General features: G+C 43.5%; 1 protein-coding gene across 1 annotated transcript in view; it reads left to right on the forward strand.

Annotated features, from left to right (window-relative positions):
• Nucleotides 1–13,941, forward strand: part of LRRC8C (leucine rich repeat containing 8 VRAC subunit C) — an 81,185-nt gene extending 67,244 nt beyond the window's left edge. The window contains exons 2-3 of the mRNA XM_066597336.1: nt 3,563–3,704; nt 10,600–13,941. Coding sequence (XP_066453433.1) covers nt 3,567–3,704; nt 10,600–12,867 — 2,406 coding nt within the window. The 5' untranslated portion in view covers nt 3,563–3,566 and the 3' untranslated portion in view covers nt 12,868–13,941. The remainder of the gene's footprint in view (nt 1–3,562; nt 3,705–10,599) is intronic.
• Nucleotides 13,942–19,273: the final 5,332 nt, after the last annotated feature.

The following is a 19,273-nucleotide window of genomic DNA, read 5'->3' on the forward strand; positions in this document are numbered from 1 at the left end:
GGCCTCTATACGCTCGTGTGAAAGAGCCCTTTACCTCAATCTAGATTAAATCATGGAAAAAAGTAACCGCCCCCTTAGTTACACAACAGTTTTAACATTACACATCTTAATAACCCTGGGAATTTAATCATCCGTATACAGAACTTTACCATAAGACCACAGAAAGGAATTATGGGAACTCCTATAACTTTCAGGTGCCTTATGCCAGTCATTTTCTTCCTCAATGCCCCTTTGGACGGATGTATTTGTGTGCATATTTGCGCATGGAAAATTTGCGTACGCGATTAGCGAGAATAGAAAAAAATGCAGCATACTTTATTTTTGTACGCATTTGCGCACCTAAGCTCTCTATAGAAGTCTATGGGAGGTGTGCAAATGCACAGTAAATATGCATGTAAATGCACAACATGTTGCGCAATTCTGTTAAGAAAAGAACATATATGGACCTTATTAGACTAAATAACCTTTTAAATCGGGGCGTGGTTGTGGGTGTGCGCAAAAAAAAAAACTTTCCCGCAAAAAGTACAGTAAAATGCCCCAATACAAACTACCTCATTCATAGCGCAAATACGTCGCGTATACGCTCGTGTGAAGGAGCCCGTAGAAACATAGTAACATAGTATATAAGGCTGAAAAAAGACACATGTCCATCCAGTTCAGCCTATTACCCCCAATGCTTCCAGGGAAGAGTAGCTCTATAATACAAGATATGTTGGAGCGTGCCAAAATTTTTTCATACGGAATAGAACATAAATAAACTATATAGGAGTACATTATGCCCCATGCATCTCTATAGGTGCTGTATTGTGGCTCCGGTAGAATAGTGAAGTAATCCCATAAACAGTCAACAAAAAGACTGTTGCTAAAGAAACTCCAGAAAAGTTATTGAATGCTGTAATGATTTACTAAGCCGTTTCTATGTTCCTTGAACATCATCTCCTCCAGTGAGAACCATTAACCACAAGTGAAACCAATTTAGGACTGTATTTAATATTCCCAGGGGTCATGGGTTACCAAATGTCCTCAAAACTACATGGATGGGTCCTCCAGGAAGTCATAAAACATCTCAGAACGTCCAAACAACTTCCTTCCTTTATCCTCAGCTAAGGACAGATCTATTTCTACTTATCGAGGAAAGTTAGGGTATCTGCGCAGAGCAAAAATTTTAATGCAGATTTGACATTTAATCGCCATCAAATCCGCTTCCATTACGTGTCATATGGATCCGCGCCGTCGTCTTTATGGTATTTTTTTTTCTGCATGCAGGTTTCAAATCCATGTGCAAAAAAACATGACGTCACTTGATGCAAGTCGCTTGAGGCAACTTGCATGTGGATTTGGACATTGAAAAGGGCTAAATCTGCATGCGAATCCACAACCATACAATTGCACAGCTGTAGCAGAAATCTGCAGGGGCCCTTTAACCCTTTGCAATCCAATTTTGAATTCAGGATTTCCTAGGGGGTTTTCTCTTTCTGCCATTATACAACGCCGCCATCTACTGGCTAGAGCCAGTACTGTGGTATGGGACATGCTGGAGAGGCCCCCGACAACAGAGCAGCCAGTAATATACAGTAAGAATACCCTGCCGGACGTCTTCTGACATATGAGCTGTACAGCCTTCAATCAGAATGTCTGAAGACATCAGACAGTGGATTGGAAAAGGGTTAGGGGGCTTTATTCTGATGCCATCTCCTTTTTGCGACACTACATCAGAAGCTTGGCACAAGTCTTCTGTGTCAGGGGGCGCGGGTACTTGCTTGTTGGATAATATCCTGGCACTTGCTCAAACAGCAGGGACCAGAGAAATCTCCGATCCCTTTGTAAGGAGAATTTATGTGTTTATCAAGGAGAAGACACTCCCAGATCTCGTGCAGAAAGTCTGGGACCCAGGAGAATTACAAATCACAGCAGCCTTGTCGCGGTATCAAATGATTTCTAATTTATTCTAAGGTGTATGTGGTTTATATACCATAAATGACATCACAGGAAAAGTACATACCTCCAAGATTAATAATAATACATGATGGGATACTACTAAAATGTGTAACATAAGTTACACCTTCTAAGGTGTAACTATAACATACAATGAAACCGTTATGAATTCAGTGAAAAAGAATGCAAGGGGGGTCTGGGAGACTCTTATCTTCTGTCTGTCTACCACGCACTGGTATAAAAAAAGTTTTGTTTAACCCCTTCACTACTTATACTAGCCTCATGCCATATCTTTCTATTCTACAATCTAATAGAAAAACAAGTAACTGATACATTGATCTACAATTTTCTTAACACCCTTCTATTTAACACTTCACATGTTGTGGTCAATGAGAGCCAGGCATTTAAAAAGCTGACATAGACAAGGTGCTCCCTCTGTCACCCACTGAACCCCTACAATGTGATTGGGGGTCCTGATGGCTTGGTTTGACACCCAGAGGCTTGAATATTGCATCTAGGTCTGCCAGCTAGGGTGACATTTGGTTTAGAATAATTTTCCCCCGTTGCATATATGGCTATCTAAGGGTTCATTCACATCGACATCAGAGCTTTCGTTCTGAGCTTCTGTTGCTGATGTCTGCTAGAAAACAGCAGCGCTATTTCATCCTGCAAATTCCGGACTACTGGCCAGAAAAGTAACGGACCCCATTATAGTCAAGAAGGACCATACACTTTCGTCATAAGACAGAACTGTTTGGCCAAGAAGGGGTGCCGTTTTCCAGCTGCCCGAACGGGACTTTTCATACAGCAACGGAATATTCTGCCCTCCTGCAGAATATTCAGACCCCAAATCCACACTGCCAAGGTGTGGAATTGAAATTAGTAGAATTCTGCCAGCAATGCCGCATCAAAATTCACATTTAATTTAGGTTAATTGGGCAAAGAAACCATCCTATGTGATACAGATATAATGATAAAACTGCCAGCGTGACGGAGGTTGATAGAGCAGTTTTAGACTCTTCGAGATGAGACACAAGTAAATAACGCATCAAAGATTATTAGGAACCTGTCACCAGGCCCATGCCTCTTGAAGCAATGGCATACATGGATAGGTATGTACAGTGCGCCCATTTATGTCATATTTTGAAACACTATGGCGTTTCAGAATAAACATACTTTTGGAGATGATTTCAAATCAGAACTCGGAGTCATCGGAGTTGGTGTCGTGCCGGTCTCTCCGCACCCGAATCATCTAGAGTCACAGCACTCTTCCTGCTTGTGTATAGGGAAAGAAGTGTAACTTTAGATGATGTGAATCGAGAGAGGCCGGCACAGCACCTCTGCCATAACTCAGAGCTCCCTTTGGACATCATCTCCAAAATACATTTGTTCTGCAACATCGCAGTGTTTCAGGATAAGATATAGATGGGTGCGCTCTACATAGTGTGCATGCTGGCCTTGCTTTGGGATGCATGAGCCTGGTGGCAGGTTCCTTTTAATATAAGGTGTTATCAACTATGGATTACATTATGAAGTTGTGTAAAGGTGGAAAATTCGCTGATCCTCCTTGTCTTGCATGCCTTTACTATGACCAATGATACATCTCAGTGTTATTTGTGCCTTACAGGACAATGATTCCAGTTACTGAATTCCGTCAGTTCTCCGAGCAACAGCCGGCATTCCGAGTCCTCAAACCATGGTGGGATGTGTTCACGGATTACCTGTCTGTGGCCATGCTTATGATTGGAGTATTCGGTTGTACATTGCAGGTAACCACTGTATTGATCTGATTGTATTCTGTAATTCCTCCTGCAATCTCTATCCACAATTCATTTAGACTATAAACTGTGGTTAGGGCCGTATCATCTACCATATCTCTCCATACAATATCTGTTCTGCTATCCATGGAAAATGATGAAAGGAATACAAATAGTAATATTAATATGTCATGAAACCAGTATGTAATCTCTGGGTACCAACAGACTCAGGGCTCATTCACATGGGTGTCAAAATTGCGCAGAAGATAGCCGTGCAAAAAAATTGCAGGAATGGGTGACTTTTCCGCGCTGAAACCTTGAGCTGTATTAGCGTTGAAACAATGCTGATGAGCGACGGAAAAAATGCGCTGCTGTTCGGGATTTCAGGGGCGAGGGAGAGAGATCGTGGCAGCAGCCCCGAAGTCCCTCTGAACAGCAAGTTTTCACTTTTTAAATGTCCCGCTGTAAGCTCCTGTTTGTCCCTGGCGGGGATGAAGGGAACCCCTACTGGGGCCTTCTTTCTATTCCGCGGGGTTCCCTTCATCTCCCCGGGACTTTCCCTCATCTCCCCAGGGGTTCCCTTCGTCTCCCCAGAGGTTCCCTTCATCTCAGGGTTGAGAGGACTCCCTGGGGCTTCCCTTCGTCTCCCCGGGAAATCTCTGCATCCTCCAGTTGAAGGGAACCCCCAGGGAGATGAAGGGAAGACCCAAGGAGTCCCTTCATCCCTGCTATGAAGGGAACCCCTGGGGAGATGAAGTGAAGCCCTCGGGATTCACCTCATCCCCGCGGGGCTTCCCTTTATCTCTCTCTCTCTCTCTCTCTAGTGAAGGGAAGCCCCAGGGAGGTGAAGAAAAGCCCCACCATGCGGATGAAGGGAGTTCCCCACCGCAGGGCTTCCCTTTATCCCCGCGGCACACAGTACTTCTGGGTTTAGTGGCACAGCACAACTCGCTCACCCTCCCTTTTTCTCCAACTCCCATAGAAGTCTGTGGACACTCCCGCGTTTTGCTCACCAGAGATAGGTCAGTTGCTGAATTTCCGGCGCTGATGTCCTATCTTTATAGGACTTGTTTGTGAGCCTTTACACAGAGTGATTGTTGTTCAGGTTCACGGTCGCTGAGGCACACGTCTCCCTGCAAAGCTTAGTGGCTAGACATTTAAGGACAGACAATTGCCTAACAGTGACTGTTTTTTGTAACACATTAATTAGAATTTTAAAACATAAAAATATACAAAATGGGCCATTCAATCGATATTTTACATCAAACTTAGTTACAAACTACAGTATCAAGTAGCAAAAGAATGAATAGAACAGCAACTTAGCTGTTGGAGTATAGACTTGACGCTAGATGGAAAGACACAATCCAGAGGTATGGAAAACAGTGCAGTAATCCGGTCCAAGTCCAGAGTGTCTGTAGAACCAGCAACTATTTTAGGTGAGCTGAAATGAAATGACTAGTGAACAACTTCTTGCTCGTCAGCCGGTTGGTGGCCATGTTTACAAGGAATAATTAGTGCTTATGTTCGCTCTGTCGAGCAATTATGTTGCTGATAGTGTCCAACCCTAAGCAATCATTGAAACCTGGTATATATCGAGATTTGAACTTGCCACTAAACCTTGGATTCTAAATCCCAGTAGTGATGTACTTTGCCCAGTATAAGTATATATCTTCAATAGTTGTCCGCTTAACGCTCGTTTGGCTGACAGGTATTTCTACCAACTTCTCCATACATATGAATGCTTGTTTTAACTGAGCGATTGTGATTTTTCAATGGTTGAGGGCAGTAAGTTGCTGCCAGACATCTCTGGCGGTAGCTGGTTTCCAGGGAGAGCAAAAAGATTAGATGTCAAAATTCAACATGCCGGATCCTTCTTTTCCCCAAATCATCTGTCAGGTGAAAATTGGCCAAACCTAACAAAATGGGACAACATTTCCCTAATGTGTTTGGAGGCCTTATGGGTCTGAAGGCAAATATAGCAAGAGTCCAAACATAATTACCTCTCAGATGCATTGTTTTATCTGTGGTATTATCAGATCAGTACCACTGAATTCAATGAATGGCTGAGCGCTCAACCAATCAGACACAGCCCTTTCAGGAGGCAGGGATTTTTAAATTCCCGCCTGCTGAATGAGCTTCAGAACACTGCCAGGAAGCAAGCGACAAGATGTGCCGGAGCCCCGACAGTGGTGGAGAGGTGAGAATATATATTTTACACCAGCTAGGGATGATTTTCAGGGAAGGGCTTATATTTCAAGCCCTTTCCCCGAAAATCACTGCGGGACTGCCTGCATCCCATTGCTTTCAAGGCGGCCAGTTGCAGCGCTGGTCCCATTGAAAGCAATGGGAGAACATCGCAATCCTCTGCCACTGCTGTGGCAGGGGATTCCTTCATCCCTGCCGGGAGTCTCCTTGTCACCGAACACCGTCACAGTGCTGTCACAGTGCTCAGTGATGAGGGGACTCCCTGCGGCAATATTTTATGCGCAGCACGGACCTTGCCACTGCACGGATGTCCTTTCTTTTGCAGGTGTGAGTATTTTACGCCTGTAAAAGACAGACATGTGAACACACCATAGGGAACCAATGGTTCTATCAGACTCGTTTTTTTTTTTGCGTTCACAGGCGGCGCAAAAAGACGCTTGTCTGACTTCACCATTAGGGTGAAGATTTGTTGTAGATTTTCCATAGTGGAAAAATATGCACTAAAAGAATGTTGCGGAGCTTGACATGGATTTTACTGCAGATTTTTCTGCTGTGGTAATTCTGCACAACAAACGCTTCTTGTGAATGCTCTCCTTTAACATTATTATTTTCACAAATGTGCTGGAAAGAACAATATTTTCATAAGAAGCTTATAGTGCATCAGTCCATCTATGTGAAAGTAATGAAGTTGCCAACTCGGGTAAAATCTAAACCCCACCATCACCACTAGAAGGAATATAATAACGGGACCTATAGACACATTGTCACAGTTAGGGACAGTTGCACACACTTTTTTAGCACTATACAAATACCAACATAACCAATCATACTGCCATATGGTCAGATATTTACATACTATTACTGAACAAAACACCCTATACAAGGCCTATACAATATTGCTACTGCTGGGCAATTGGCACAGCAGCCCACTGATCGGTCCAACACTCTATTAATTAGCACTGGTGGGCTAAATAGTGGGTTGCTGAATCAATTAGTAGCTAGCAGTCTACTAATCAGCCGAGCAGCTCACTAAATAGCCCTAAGTGATCATGCTGCCCACACTACCCGGGTACTGACTGGTAGTGGTACATAAAGTTCTAATCTGCTGATCAGCTTCAGTTTCTGCAGTGCAGCTTCAACTCAACCAGACTGACCATCCGCGAGTCCCAACGCACACAGCAGGCAAGTGTGGCTGGAGATACTGGTCTGCAGTCAGGTTCAGACTGCAGCAAACTGCTCTGTCCAACCAGGACCTGACGAGAAGGAAGTTTAACTGCCTGGACCCTGGCTTCACTGAAGAATGACACGTACAGCCAGCTCAGGCAGTGGCGGTGATGGAGTCGTCAGAAGGCGGAGCCTGTAGGTGCCTACAAGCAGAGGCGGGACACTGCCTGCACAAAGTGTTGCACCCTGACACTGGCTGCAGGCCTGTGCTGAGTGTCTTCCTAATGCTGTGGCCAGTGTCAGGTGAGGAAGAGGTCAATGTGTCATTACTGGGGCTGGACCAGAGCGGTGGAAATTACAGACTGCTTTCGGTAGCCAGTAGTGGACAGTCAGACACCAGGTACTAGTGGTGGGTGGCTGCAATGAGGGCCGGCTTACTGACTGTTCAAGTAATGCAACCCACCAGGAATCTACCTAGTCTGGCAGATTGCCAGTCCTGACCTGATTTGCAGGATGTTTATTGAAGTTTGTGAGTCTAACTTTCTCCTTATTGTGATCAGAGGCGAAAGTGTAATAGGAGGCATCGCTTCCATTGATTCCAACGGGAAACAAGCCATCTATCACACTTCCTTCTCTGACCACTGATGACTACGTCTGGCCCGCTGCACTGACAATGCACCAGACAATCAGTTGATCAACGGGATTCCCGAGCAGGAGGCCCTCACTAATCAGTTATCGATGTCCTAACCTAGTCTTGGAATACCCCTTTTAAAGAAGTTCTAAAAGACACATATAATGGCAGCTAATTTGCTGTGCCAAGTATGTAGCGTGATGTTCCTTTATTTTGACGGCAAGAATAGTGCCATCAAAACTGATGGAATTCCTGACAGATTCATAACTAGTGTGAACCGAGCCTTAACAAACTGTACAATAAATTTAACAAGTTGTTTATAGTTTTCATCCATTGGTATAAAAATTGCAAAAACAATGTCAGAATCCTTTCATCATAAGATTTACAAAATTGCTTCTTGTATAAACTTGTATAAAAAATGAAAGAAACATACAGCTAAGTAAACTAGAAAAGTTATGGGCATGACCCCATGAGGGGTGAGGATAGAAAATATTGTGCAGCATTAATGGACAAGATTAGCCATGTTACTAAGTATAAAAAGCAGTGGGTTGAGATGTAATATGATATTTAGAAAGCTTTTAAATGTGCTTGTTAAAGGGATTATACACTTCTTAGGTCATCATTAGGCGATCAGTTGGGTCCCCAGTTCGGGAACCTTGGACAATCAGTTGTTTGTTAGGCCGCTGTCATTGTGTATGGAGATGGAAGCTGACAGCTCAATACACATTGCAAGGGTTTATATTGCAGTCACTATTCCCATTGAATTCAGTGGGAACAGTGACTGCAATACCAACCCATGCCACTGACAAATGTACAGAGCTGTCAGCTTCTGCCTCCTCACACACTGACAGCTTTTCAGCAAACAGATCATCACTTGCGGTCCTGAGCAATAGACCTTCGCTGATCAACTGTTGATGACTAGAGATGAGCGAGTACACTCGCTAAAGGCAATTGCTCGAGCGAGCATTGCCTTTAGCGAGTATCTCCCCCGCTCGAGACAGAAGGTTCGGGTGTCGGCGCGGGGTAGCAGTGAGTAGCGGCTGTCAGCAGAGGGAGTGGGGGGGAGAGAGGGAGAGAGAGATCTCCCCTCCGTTCCGCCCCGCTCTCCCCCGCAGCTCTGTGCCCGCTGCCGGCACCGAACCTTTCATCTCGAGCGGGGGAGATACTCGCTAAAGGCAATGCTCGCTCGAGCAATTGCCTTTAGCGAGTATACTCGCTCATCTATATTGATGACCTATCCTGAGAATGGGTCATAAATAGTTAAGAAGTGGACAACTCCTTTAAAAAAAGGGTATGTTCTGCTAAATAGGAACCTAGGAGTGCAGATGAGTATTAGTTACTTTATACAACACTGCATTCTTTTCATATGGATACTTTTTCTTCTTGTAGACCCGGATGGTAGAAGACACTTCATGCAAATAAATGTTTTGGTGCGACTCCTAAAATTTTAACATTGACTTTGGATGTTCAGAAACGAACCCAAAAAAAGCTAGGGATCCCAGAAAAATATTTTGGGAACATTTTTTTTTTTAATGTTTTATCATTGACTGCTGATTACGGAAAAAAACATCTCCCTACTAAATATTTGTAGCAGAACTATCCATAAAATCTGAAACCCTCCGATAACTGGTTAATTAAGCATTAGTTTCCATCTGATTTCAATTATTTTTCCATTAAAATTTACCGCAGCGAGTGGATAATTTAAGGAAATTCCATTGTGGCTTCACATCTGAAATTGTAATTAGTTTGTTTGTTTCTTAAGGCCTTTTCCTGGTTGCCTTAGAAACAACATTGCAAATTGTTCACCTGGTTTGTTCAGTTTATATTAATTTTGTTTACACCAGAACAAACAATCCAAATGATAATTGCATTACAAGGCATTTCCTCTAAGATGATATCGGTAAATGATTGGGATCCAGAAGTTTGTGTGGTGGACTTTTGCACTCCAGACTGGCGGGGACAGGCGAAGAGATGCTCAACGAGCTTAAATTAGATCCTTAACGAATGTAGACTTCTAGCGATAGTCAATTATTGGGTGATCGTAACCATGGGCATAACTGCACCATAGTAGATAGTAGCCATATCAGCTGCTGTGAAGTCCGAAGGAGGAACATAATTCTTTTTTGTGGGTGTTAACAAGCTGGTAAACTGGGTGATGGGGCCCTTTCCCTGACCTTAAATATGTCCTCTGAAAAGCAAGGCAGGCTGCATACCTTTAAAATCATGTCCCCACTAATTCCATTGGTTTTCATTTCTCTTCTAGACCTCTCCATTTGCTCGCAGTGGCTTCCATTACATATGGAGCTCAATTCTAGTCTTTTGTCAAGTGGGCGGGCTGCAATAACCCATTGTCAATCAAACATGATGTCAGCCATTGACAGTGAGCAGTTGGGACCACCCACTTGATAGCTGACTAGTATTGAGCTCTATATGTAATGGAAGTCATTATGAGCCTTAGTAAAGTTTAGAAGAAAAATAAAAAACAATGATGAAGTCAGCAGAGACGTCTATAAAAGTATGACAGGTCCTCTTTAAGGGATTGAGCCACAATGGACACTTATCACCTATCTTCCATGCTGTTGTTTCCTTTGATCCAATAGACAATGAGTGTTTATACTCGACCACTGCTCCATTCAAAGTCAGAGTCACGTTCTAGTGACTGCTGGGGTCCCAGCGGTTGGACCCCAGCAATCATTCATTTATCACCAATCCTGTGGATAGGTGATAAATGTCCATAGTGGCACAGCCCCTTAAAGAGGTCCTTTGGAGTCAAAATACCACTTTAAACCCATGAACAGTATTCACTGTAGTCCTTAGAGTGAACCTCATACAACAAATTCTAATAATCAGCAAATTATTAGATTTACTGTACTTTGAAAATAATTGCAACTTTTTGTTTCTACTTAGGTAATGCAAGACAAGATTATCTGTCTGCCAAAGAGAGTACAACCAGCTCAGAACTCCTCCATTTATAATGCATCTGGTGCTGTCGTTTCTAATATGCCTCTTCCGGCTCCAAAACCAACAGCGCCTTCAGGGACTGTGGAAATGAGGGGACTAAAGACAGACTTGGATCTCCAGCAATACAGTTTCATTAATCAGATGTGTTATGAGCGTGCGCTTCACTGGTATGCAAAGTATTTCCCTTACCTGGTTCTCATCCATACTTTAATTTTTATGGTGTGCAGCAACTTCTGGTTTAAATTTCCTGGATCAAGCTCAAAAATTGAGCATTTTATTTCCATACTGGGGAAATGCTTTGAGTCACCCTGGACCACCAGAGCCTTATCTGAAGTATCCGGTGAGGAGCCAGAGGAAAAGGACAACCGGAAGAATGTTCTGAACAAAACTATTGCCACTCCTTCTGCTGTGGAGAGTCCTCTTGTGAAGACCCAGTCACTAAAATCCATACCTGAGAAGTTTGTGGTTGATAAAACTACAGCCGGAGCCCTGGATAAGAAGGAAGGAGAACAAGCCAAAGCCTTATTTGAGAAAGTTAAAAAATTTCGCCTCCATGTTGAAGAAGGAGATCTTCTTTACGCCATGTATGTGCGTCAGACCATACTGAAAGTTCTTAAATTCCTCATTATTATCTGCTATAATAGTGCCCTTGTTTCCAAAGTACAGTTTACTGTGGACTGTGATGTCGATATACAAGATATGACAGGATATAAGAACTTTTCCTGTAATCACACAATGGCGCACTTGTTTTCAAAATTGTCTTTTTGTTACCTATGTTTTGTCGGAGTCTATGGACTTACGTGCCTTTATACTCTCTACTGGTTGTTCTACCGGTCCTTAAAAGAATATTCTTTTGAATATGTTCGTCAAGAATCTGGCATTGATGATATTCCAGATGTGAAAAATGATTTTGCCTTCATGTTTCACATGATTGACCAATATGACCCACTGTACTCAAAAAGATTTGCCGTTTTCCTGTCTGAAGTCAGTGAAAATAAGCTGAAACAATTAAACTTAAATAACGAATGGACGGCCGATAAGCTCAGGCAAAGGTTACAAACAAACGCCAACAAGCGCTTGGAGATACAATTATTTATGCTTTCTGGTCTTCCAGATACTGTCTTTGAGATAACTGAACTGCAGTCTTTAAAGCTGGAAATCATTAATAATGTCATGATACCAGCCACCATTGCCCAGCTCGATAACCTTCAAGAACTGTCCTTGTATCAGTGCTCTGTAAAAATCCATACAGCGGCCTTAGCTTTTTTAAAAGAGAATTTAAAGATATTGAGAGTGAAGTTTGACGATGTTCGAGAACTTCCACCATGGATGTACAGTTTGAGAAACCTAGAGGAACTGTACTTGATAGGCTCTTTGAGCCCTGATGTGTCCAAAAATATAAACCTTGAGTCTTTCCGGGAGCTGAAGAGTCTAAAGATATTATTTATCAAAAGTAATTTATCTAAAATCCCTCAAGGAGCAGTTGATGTTTCTGGTCATCTTCAGAAGTTATGTATCCACAACGATGGAACCAAGCTGGTAATGTTGAACAATCTAAAGAAAATGGTCAACTTGACCGAGCTGGATCTTGTACACTGTGACTTAGAGCGCATACCTCATTCAATTTTCAGTCTTATAGCTCTTCAAGAACTGGATCTGAAAGAAAATAATCTTAAATCCATTGAAGAAATCCTTAGTTTCCAATATTTGCGTAAACTCACAGTTTTAAAGCTGTGGTACAACAGCATTACTTATATTCCCGAACACATAAAGAAGCTTTCGAGCTTGGAACGACTATATTTCAGCCACAACAAGGTAGAGGTGCTTCCCTCTCACCTGTTCTTATGCCACAAACTTCGCTACTTAGATTTATCTTTTAATGATATTAGATTCATTCCTCCAGAGATCGGAGTTCTCCAAAGTTTACAATATTTCTCGATCTCTTGTAATAAAGTAGAAAGTGTGCCCGACGAACTATATTTCTGCAAGAAATTGAAGACTTTAAAAATTGGGAAAAATAACTTGTGTACTCTTTCACCAAAAATTGGAAACTTGGTATTCTTATCTTACTTGGATATTAAGGGTAATCATTTTGAAACTTTGCCACCAGAACTTGGAGATTGTAGGGCCTTGAAGAAGAATGGACTTGTTGTAGAAGACACTTTATTCGAGACCCTTCCATCCGATATTCGAGAACAAATGAAATCTGAATAGAGACAGAACAGCCCGAGGACCTATGGCACTGGAATGGAAATCAAAAACAGTACTGTTGTCAAGGCAGAGAGAATGACTCTCTATTACTGGACCTTCTTATTGTTTCGTCTTACCATGGCCCACTTATATTGGGCATTACTTCAATGTACATGTTGTTGGTTGCTATTCTTCAGCACTGTAGTGTTGAATCACTTTGAAATTTACCTTAAACAATATGGCATTAAAACAGTCTTTGGCAGGGCAATATACATTTTTTCTTGGACCTTCGTAGACTTTGGTTTGTGTTTTCTAATGCTCAGGTACTGTCTGTAGATCTGAGAAACCTTTATATTTTTGTTAAATATGTTACAATTACTTGGTGGGTTATTTTTTTACTGTTACGGGGACCAAGCTATCCTGGATTCATCAAGTATATCTGTTTTGTATGAATAGCGTTAATGACTATCTAAAGTGTTTCATGAAACTTAAGGGCTGTTCACATCACATTTTTAATGTATGTTTAGCGTTTACATTAAACGTACAAAAGTATGCAATTTTATGTATATGTGTACTTTTTTTTAGCATCGGCATTAAATGTGTAGCCATGTGCATATGTGTCCTTTTTTGTCTAAAAAAAAAAAAAAAAAAGTATACGCTTTTCACTGTAAAGTCTTTCTTTTACATAAATTTTTTCGGTTGAACCCTTTTTTAGGCATTTGAGAGCAAAAATGTATATGTAAACAACATTTCCTATTGTCTGTAATGTAAAAAAAAAAGTGTACGTTGAGCATACTTTTTTGTGGGACAGAAAGTCTGCTATTCTGCACTCTTCTGGCCCAAAACATACCCAAATATTAGAGAGGTCAAACATAACCAAAGTATGCAGTTTTGAACCACGTTTGACCAATTACAGTCTATGGGTACGTCAAGAAATACTTTTTAATACGTTGTTTTTTATTAAACCGTATAGGCTTGATGATGACTGAAGCGTGACGTGAGCAGCCCTTTAGTTTGTGCCTTATTTTATCGCATACTGAAGAATGTTTTTGGGGCTTTTTTATTCTAGCATTCTGTGCACTATAAAAATATTTTGAACATGAATGAGTTACTTTTCATTTCCACAGACTCACTTTATACTGGACTTACGTGTTTTCAGTAGAGATGAGCGAGCATACTCGATAAGGCAAACTGCTCGAGCGAGTAGTGCCTTATTCGAGTACCTGCCCGCTCGTCTCTAAAGGTTCGGCTGCGGGTGAGCGGTGGGTTGCGGGAGTGAGCAGGGGGGGGGGGGAGAGTAAGAGAGAGATCCCCCCTCCGTTCCTCCCCGCTCTCCCCAGCTGCTCCCTGCGATCCACCGGCAGCCGAATCTTTAGAGACGAGCGGGCAAGTACTCGAATAAGGCACTACTCGCTCGAGTAGTTTGCCTTAGCGAGTATGCTCGCTCATCTCTAGTTTTTAGTGTTACAACCTTTGTATTTTCCACAGTAACAAATTCTTCGTAGAGAAGAATGAGCTGCGTTACTTTTCATAAAAAGGACAAATGACCGTTAATCATTGTCCCAATCCTCCATGCATGTGGCTCTTCAGCTGCTTGCAGCATCCTGATACTATTCAAGGATTAGAAAAGAGTTATTACATTTTGGTACTAGTGCCCAAACCTTATCATTGTTAACAACACTCTAAGGCACATGTGTCAAACACAAGGCCCGCGGGCCGAATCCGGCCCGCTGCCTCGTTTCATGTGGCCCGCGGCGTGCCGACGCTGCTCACCACTAAGCTATTACCAGCTGGAGTGCTGCAGCTCCCCGCTGGCATATTAACATTTTTCACAACACTTCTGCCCTATTCAGCAATTCCAGCAACCTGATTGGTTGCTTGGTGAATCAGCCAACCCAAACAACCAATCAGGCTGCTGGAACTGCTGAATAAGCAGAAGTGATGTGGAAAATGTTAATATGTGAGCGGAGGGGAAGCAGCGCAGACAGCAAGGAGGAGGTAAGTATGTGGTTTAGGGGGGCTAATGGTGGCTGCTGAGAGGGGGGGGGGGGTTAATGGTGGCTGCTGAGAGGGGGGGGGGGTTAATGGTGGCTGCTGAGAGGGGGGGTTAATGGTGGCTGCTGAGAGGGGGGGGGGTTAATGGTGGCTGCTGAGAGGGGGGGTTAATGGTGGCTGCTGAGAGGGGGGGGTTAATGGTGGCTGCTGAGAGGGGGGGGTTAATGGTGGCTGCTGAGAGGGGGGGTTAATGGTGGCTGCTGAGAGGGGGGGTTAATGGTGGCTGCTGAGAGGGGGGGTTAATGGTGGCTGCTGAGAGGGGGGTTAATGGTGGCTGCTGAAAGGGGGGGGTTAATGGTGGCTGCTAAGGGGGGGTTAATGGTGGCTGCTGAGAGGGGGGGTTAATGGTGGCTGCTGAGAGGGGGGGTTAATGGTGGCTGCTGAGGGGGGGGGGTTAATGGTGGCTGCTGGAGGAGGGGGGTTAATGGTGGCTGCTGGAGGAGGGGGGTTAATGGTGGCTGCTGGAGGAGGGGGGTTAATGGTGGCTGCTGGAGGAGGGGGGTTAATGGTGGCTGCTGGAGGAGGGGGGTTAATGGTGGCTGCTGGAGGAGGGGGGTTAATGGTGGCTGCTGGAGGAGGGGGGTTAATGGTGGCTGCTGGAGGAGGGGGGTTAATGGTGGCTGCTGGAGGAGGGGGGTTAATGGTGGCTGCTGAGAGGGGGGGGTTAATGGTGGCTGCTGAGAGGGGGGGTTAATGGTGGCTTCTGAGGGGGGGGGATAATGGTGGCTGCTGGGGGGGTCACTATTAGGGCTTGTTCACATGGGTATTTCGGTAGCACAAATACGCTGTGTATTTGCGCAATCAAAAATTGCTAATGCCTGCATATTTAGGCACGGAAAAAAGAACGCAGATGGGCCCGCTGAGATGGTGCCCAAATATGCAGTGAATACATAGGTTTCCTGCGCATTCACCACATATTTGCACGGCCCATTCACTTCAATGGCCTATTGGGGTGCGTAGTACGCAACAAAATAGGTCATGCTGTGTGAAAATGTACATCATGTGACTGAACTCACTGAAATCAATGGCTTCTATTCACTGCATATTATGTACGCAAATACGCTTGTGTGAACGAGCCCTTACTATACTGTCTTACAATCGGCCCTTTGAAGGTCACCATAAGCCCGATGTGGCCCTTAGTGAAAATGAGTTTGACACCCCTGCTCTAAGGGATCAGTCAGGCGGGTGTTTTTTACTGCGCATGTTTTTTTGCGTTTGCGATCCGCATCTTTTAGAAGTAATGCTTTTCAATGGCAGCAGTCGCATGTCCGTTTTTTACCTGCGCACAAAAGTTCGCACAGGTAAAAATAGGGCCGCGGATTTCAAAATGCAAGTAACTGCAGCATCCAAGATTTTCTGGATGTGAAACCCCTGGATGCTGTCACATCCAGGGGTTTCACCTTGTGGTCAATGGGGCCGTCAGCAGCAGCGCCGACCCCATTGAGAACATACAGTATAGATCACAATACAGTATGTATTTTTTTTACACATTCTAGGGATGATTTTCAGGGAAGGGCTTATATTTAAAGCTCTTCCCCGAAAATCACTGCAGGGGTTGCCAGCAGCCCATTGCTTTCAATGGAGCTGCAGAAGCGCCGGCCCCATTAAAAGCAATGAGAGAACATCACACTCCTGTGCCAGTGGAGTCAAATAGTCACAGAACGCTGTGACAGTGCTGTCACAGTGTTCATTGATGAGGGTACTCCCCGCAGAGATTAATAAATCCTCTGTCACAGCTGTGCCAAAGGATCGCGATCTTCACTGTATGTTCTCAATGGGGTCAGCGCTGCTGCCACCGGCCCCATTGACCACAAGGTGAAACCCCTGGATGTGATAGCATCCAGGGTTTTCACATCCAAGGAATGGGCCTTGCACTTTATGTGCAAACTTTAAATGCTGCCAAGTGTGTGGTTTTTTTTAGCGTGACCCTGCTTTGGTCATGCAAATTTCTGTGCACATGCTTTTTGCGCCAAAAAAATGCGCAGCAAAAAAACGCCCGTCTGACTGAACCCTAAGATCCATATTACTTTCATACACATTCGGTAATTTTATTTTGACCTTTTCAGTGTGCGTTATAGCTCAACATCGCCTATCTTAACTGAAAGTAGCCCACAAGGTTGGGGGAATCTGATATACATAGTAAAATCGTTTGGTCAGATTGTAGATGTAACAGTTAAAGGGTTTTTCCCCAATTACCGAATCACTCTACTTCTGCAGGGTCTCCTGTATTAAAATTATAAACTCAACTATACTTACCCTTCCATCACTTGGATCCAGCGCTGCAGCCCCGCTCTGGTCCCAGTGTTTGTTGTGACAGATGACGTCACAGGAAATCAGGTCACGTTCCTGAACTTCTGACATCATTCCACCAATGCCAGAAGAATGAGCGGTGACACTGCATCCTCTCATTGGCTGCAGCAGTCACTCGATTCCCTGTGACATCATCTGTCATAACAAATGGTTGGACCAGAGCGGGCTGGCCGCAGCGCTGAGTGATATCGGTGGCAAATAAGGTCATATGCAGTACAGCAATGTGTGGAGGTGTCTTTTACACACCAAGACTTTCCTTAATCTTTTTAAAAAATTTTTCACTTGGCCATACTGTATAATGCTAAAAATATATTTCCTATTTCTATATAACTATACCATCTGAGACAGAAAACATGGAGAAAGGCACTATGCCAACATACCGAGCGAGTTACACGAAGTAGATGTGTTTCCAGTCTTTATTTTTTAGTTTTTTTTGTGTTTTTTTAAACAGTTTTAACCATTAACCCCTTGAGTGGCGGGTTTCCTACCACCCTGTCGTGCCCACCAGGGCAGGTTTTTTAAAATGGTCTAATCATTGAATTTCAACTAATTTTGCAGTTGCGTCTCAAGAGCCATAACTTTTTCATTTTTCCATTGACATGGCCATGTGAGGGCTTGTTTTTTGCGGGACAAGTTGTGATTTTTTAAACAGGGGGGAGGAAAAAAAGAAATGGGGAAAAAAGAAAAAAAGGGGCCATGTCATTAAGGGGTTAAATAATGTATTAACTTCCTTCTCTGGGTCATTACGACGCACACGGATACCACATGTGTGATTGTATTTTTGATTTTTTACAAAGTAAAGGGAGACAAGTGTTTTTATTATTTTTTTTATAATTTTTTTACTTTTTTTTTTTTTTACATTTTTTTTTTTTGTCCCTTTAGGGGACTTCCACAGGGACCCATCAGGACCCCCTGATCACATTCCGGGGGTCCGATGGTGACAGCCCTTTAGACATGCTGCAGTGACAGCCCTTTACAAGCTGCAGTCACATAGACTGCAGCATGTAAAGGGTTAACACAGCAGAGATCGGAGGTTTTCTTTGATCTCTGCTGTAAGAGCTAGTACCTAGCTGTCCTCTGACAGCTAACAACCAGCTCTCCCTGCCACAGAGACCATCGGCTTGCTTCTGACAACCCGATGGTCTCTATGGCAACCTGTAAACAAACCAGTGCAGGAGTTTGCCGACATGTCGGCAATATCTTCTGCTGGTTTTTCATAGCCCTTGCTTTGTTCTTTGTGGGACTGTACAGGCAGAGCACAATGTCACAGCTTGTGGCATTGTGCTCTGCAGCTCCCATAGTGATACATAGCCCGGAAATCTTCCGGGCTATGTCGCTATGAGCAGTGGAGCTCGTCCCCGGAAAATTTCCGGGCGTGCCACTCAAGGGGTTAAAGGGCTTTCTCATGAAGACAACCAACGACCATATGTGCTGTTAAGGCTGTTATAGCATCGACTATATAAAGTAGGTTTCCCCTAGCATTTCCCATTCTGGCAGGCCAGGCACATCCATGCATTTCATATATAGACATTCATTATAATGACCCTATGTGGCTGACCTCAGCTTCCTTCTGCGATGACAACTAATTTCTGAGGGTTAGAGAAGCTGGCTCCATTTTAAAAAAGTGGTTATCTTCCTAGGTTTGCAAGTAGAAATAATCTAATAATGTATTCTAAGGATTTAAGGATTACATTTCCAAATCACTTTGCTTAATTGTCTATGTTTTTTACCATGGCAATACCAAGAATTGCAGAACTCACCATGTGGGCTATGTTTTTGCTGTTAGGAGGGAAGCATACATTAATCTTGGGTAAAGAAGTTTTATGGGCTTGTTGAAGATTCAAGCAATACCTCAAAATACTCCAATACTGCCACAGGATATTATGCCACCAAGGTCAAAACATCAGTGTGGCTTTTAGTCAACACGTCCACTTAGTGATGTTACATTCAGGGTGGACACCCACTGGCGATATTTTCTTTCTTGCGCTGCGAGAGCACAGGAAAACTCTCGCCTAGCAGCGCAAGAAAGACGCCGAAATAGAACCGGCATATTGCCAGTGTTTTC

Source organism: Eleutherodactylus coqui, chromosome 3, assembly GCF_035609145.1.
Source record: "Eleutherodactylus coqui strain aEleCoq1 chromosome 3, aEleCoq1.hap1, whole genome shotgun sequence".
Taxonomy (NCBI): Eukaryota; Metazoa; Chordata; class Amphibia; order Anura; family Eleutherodactylidae; genus Eleutherodactylus; species Eleutherodactylus coqui.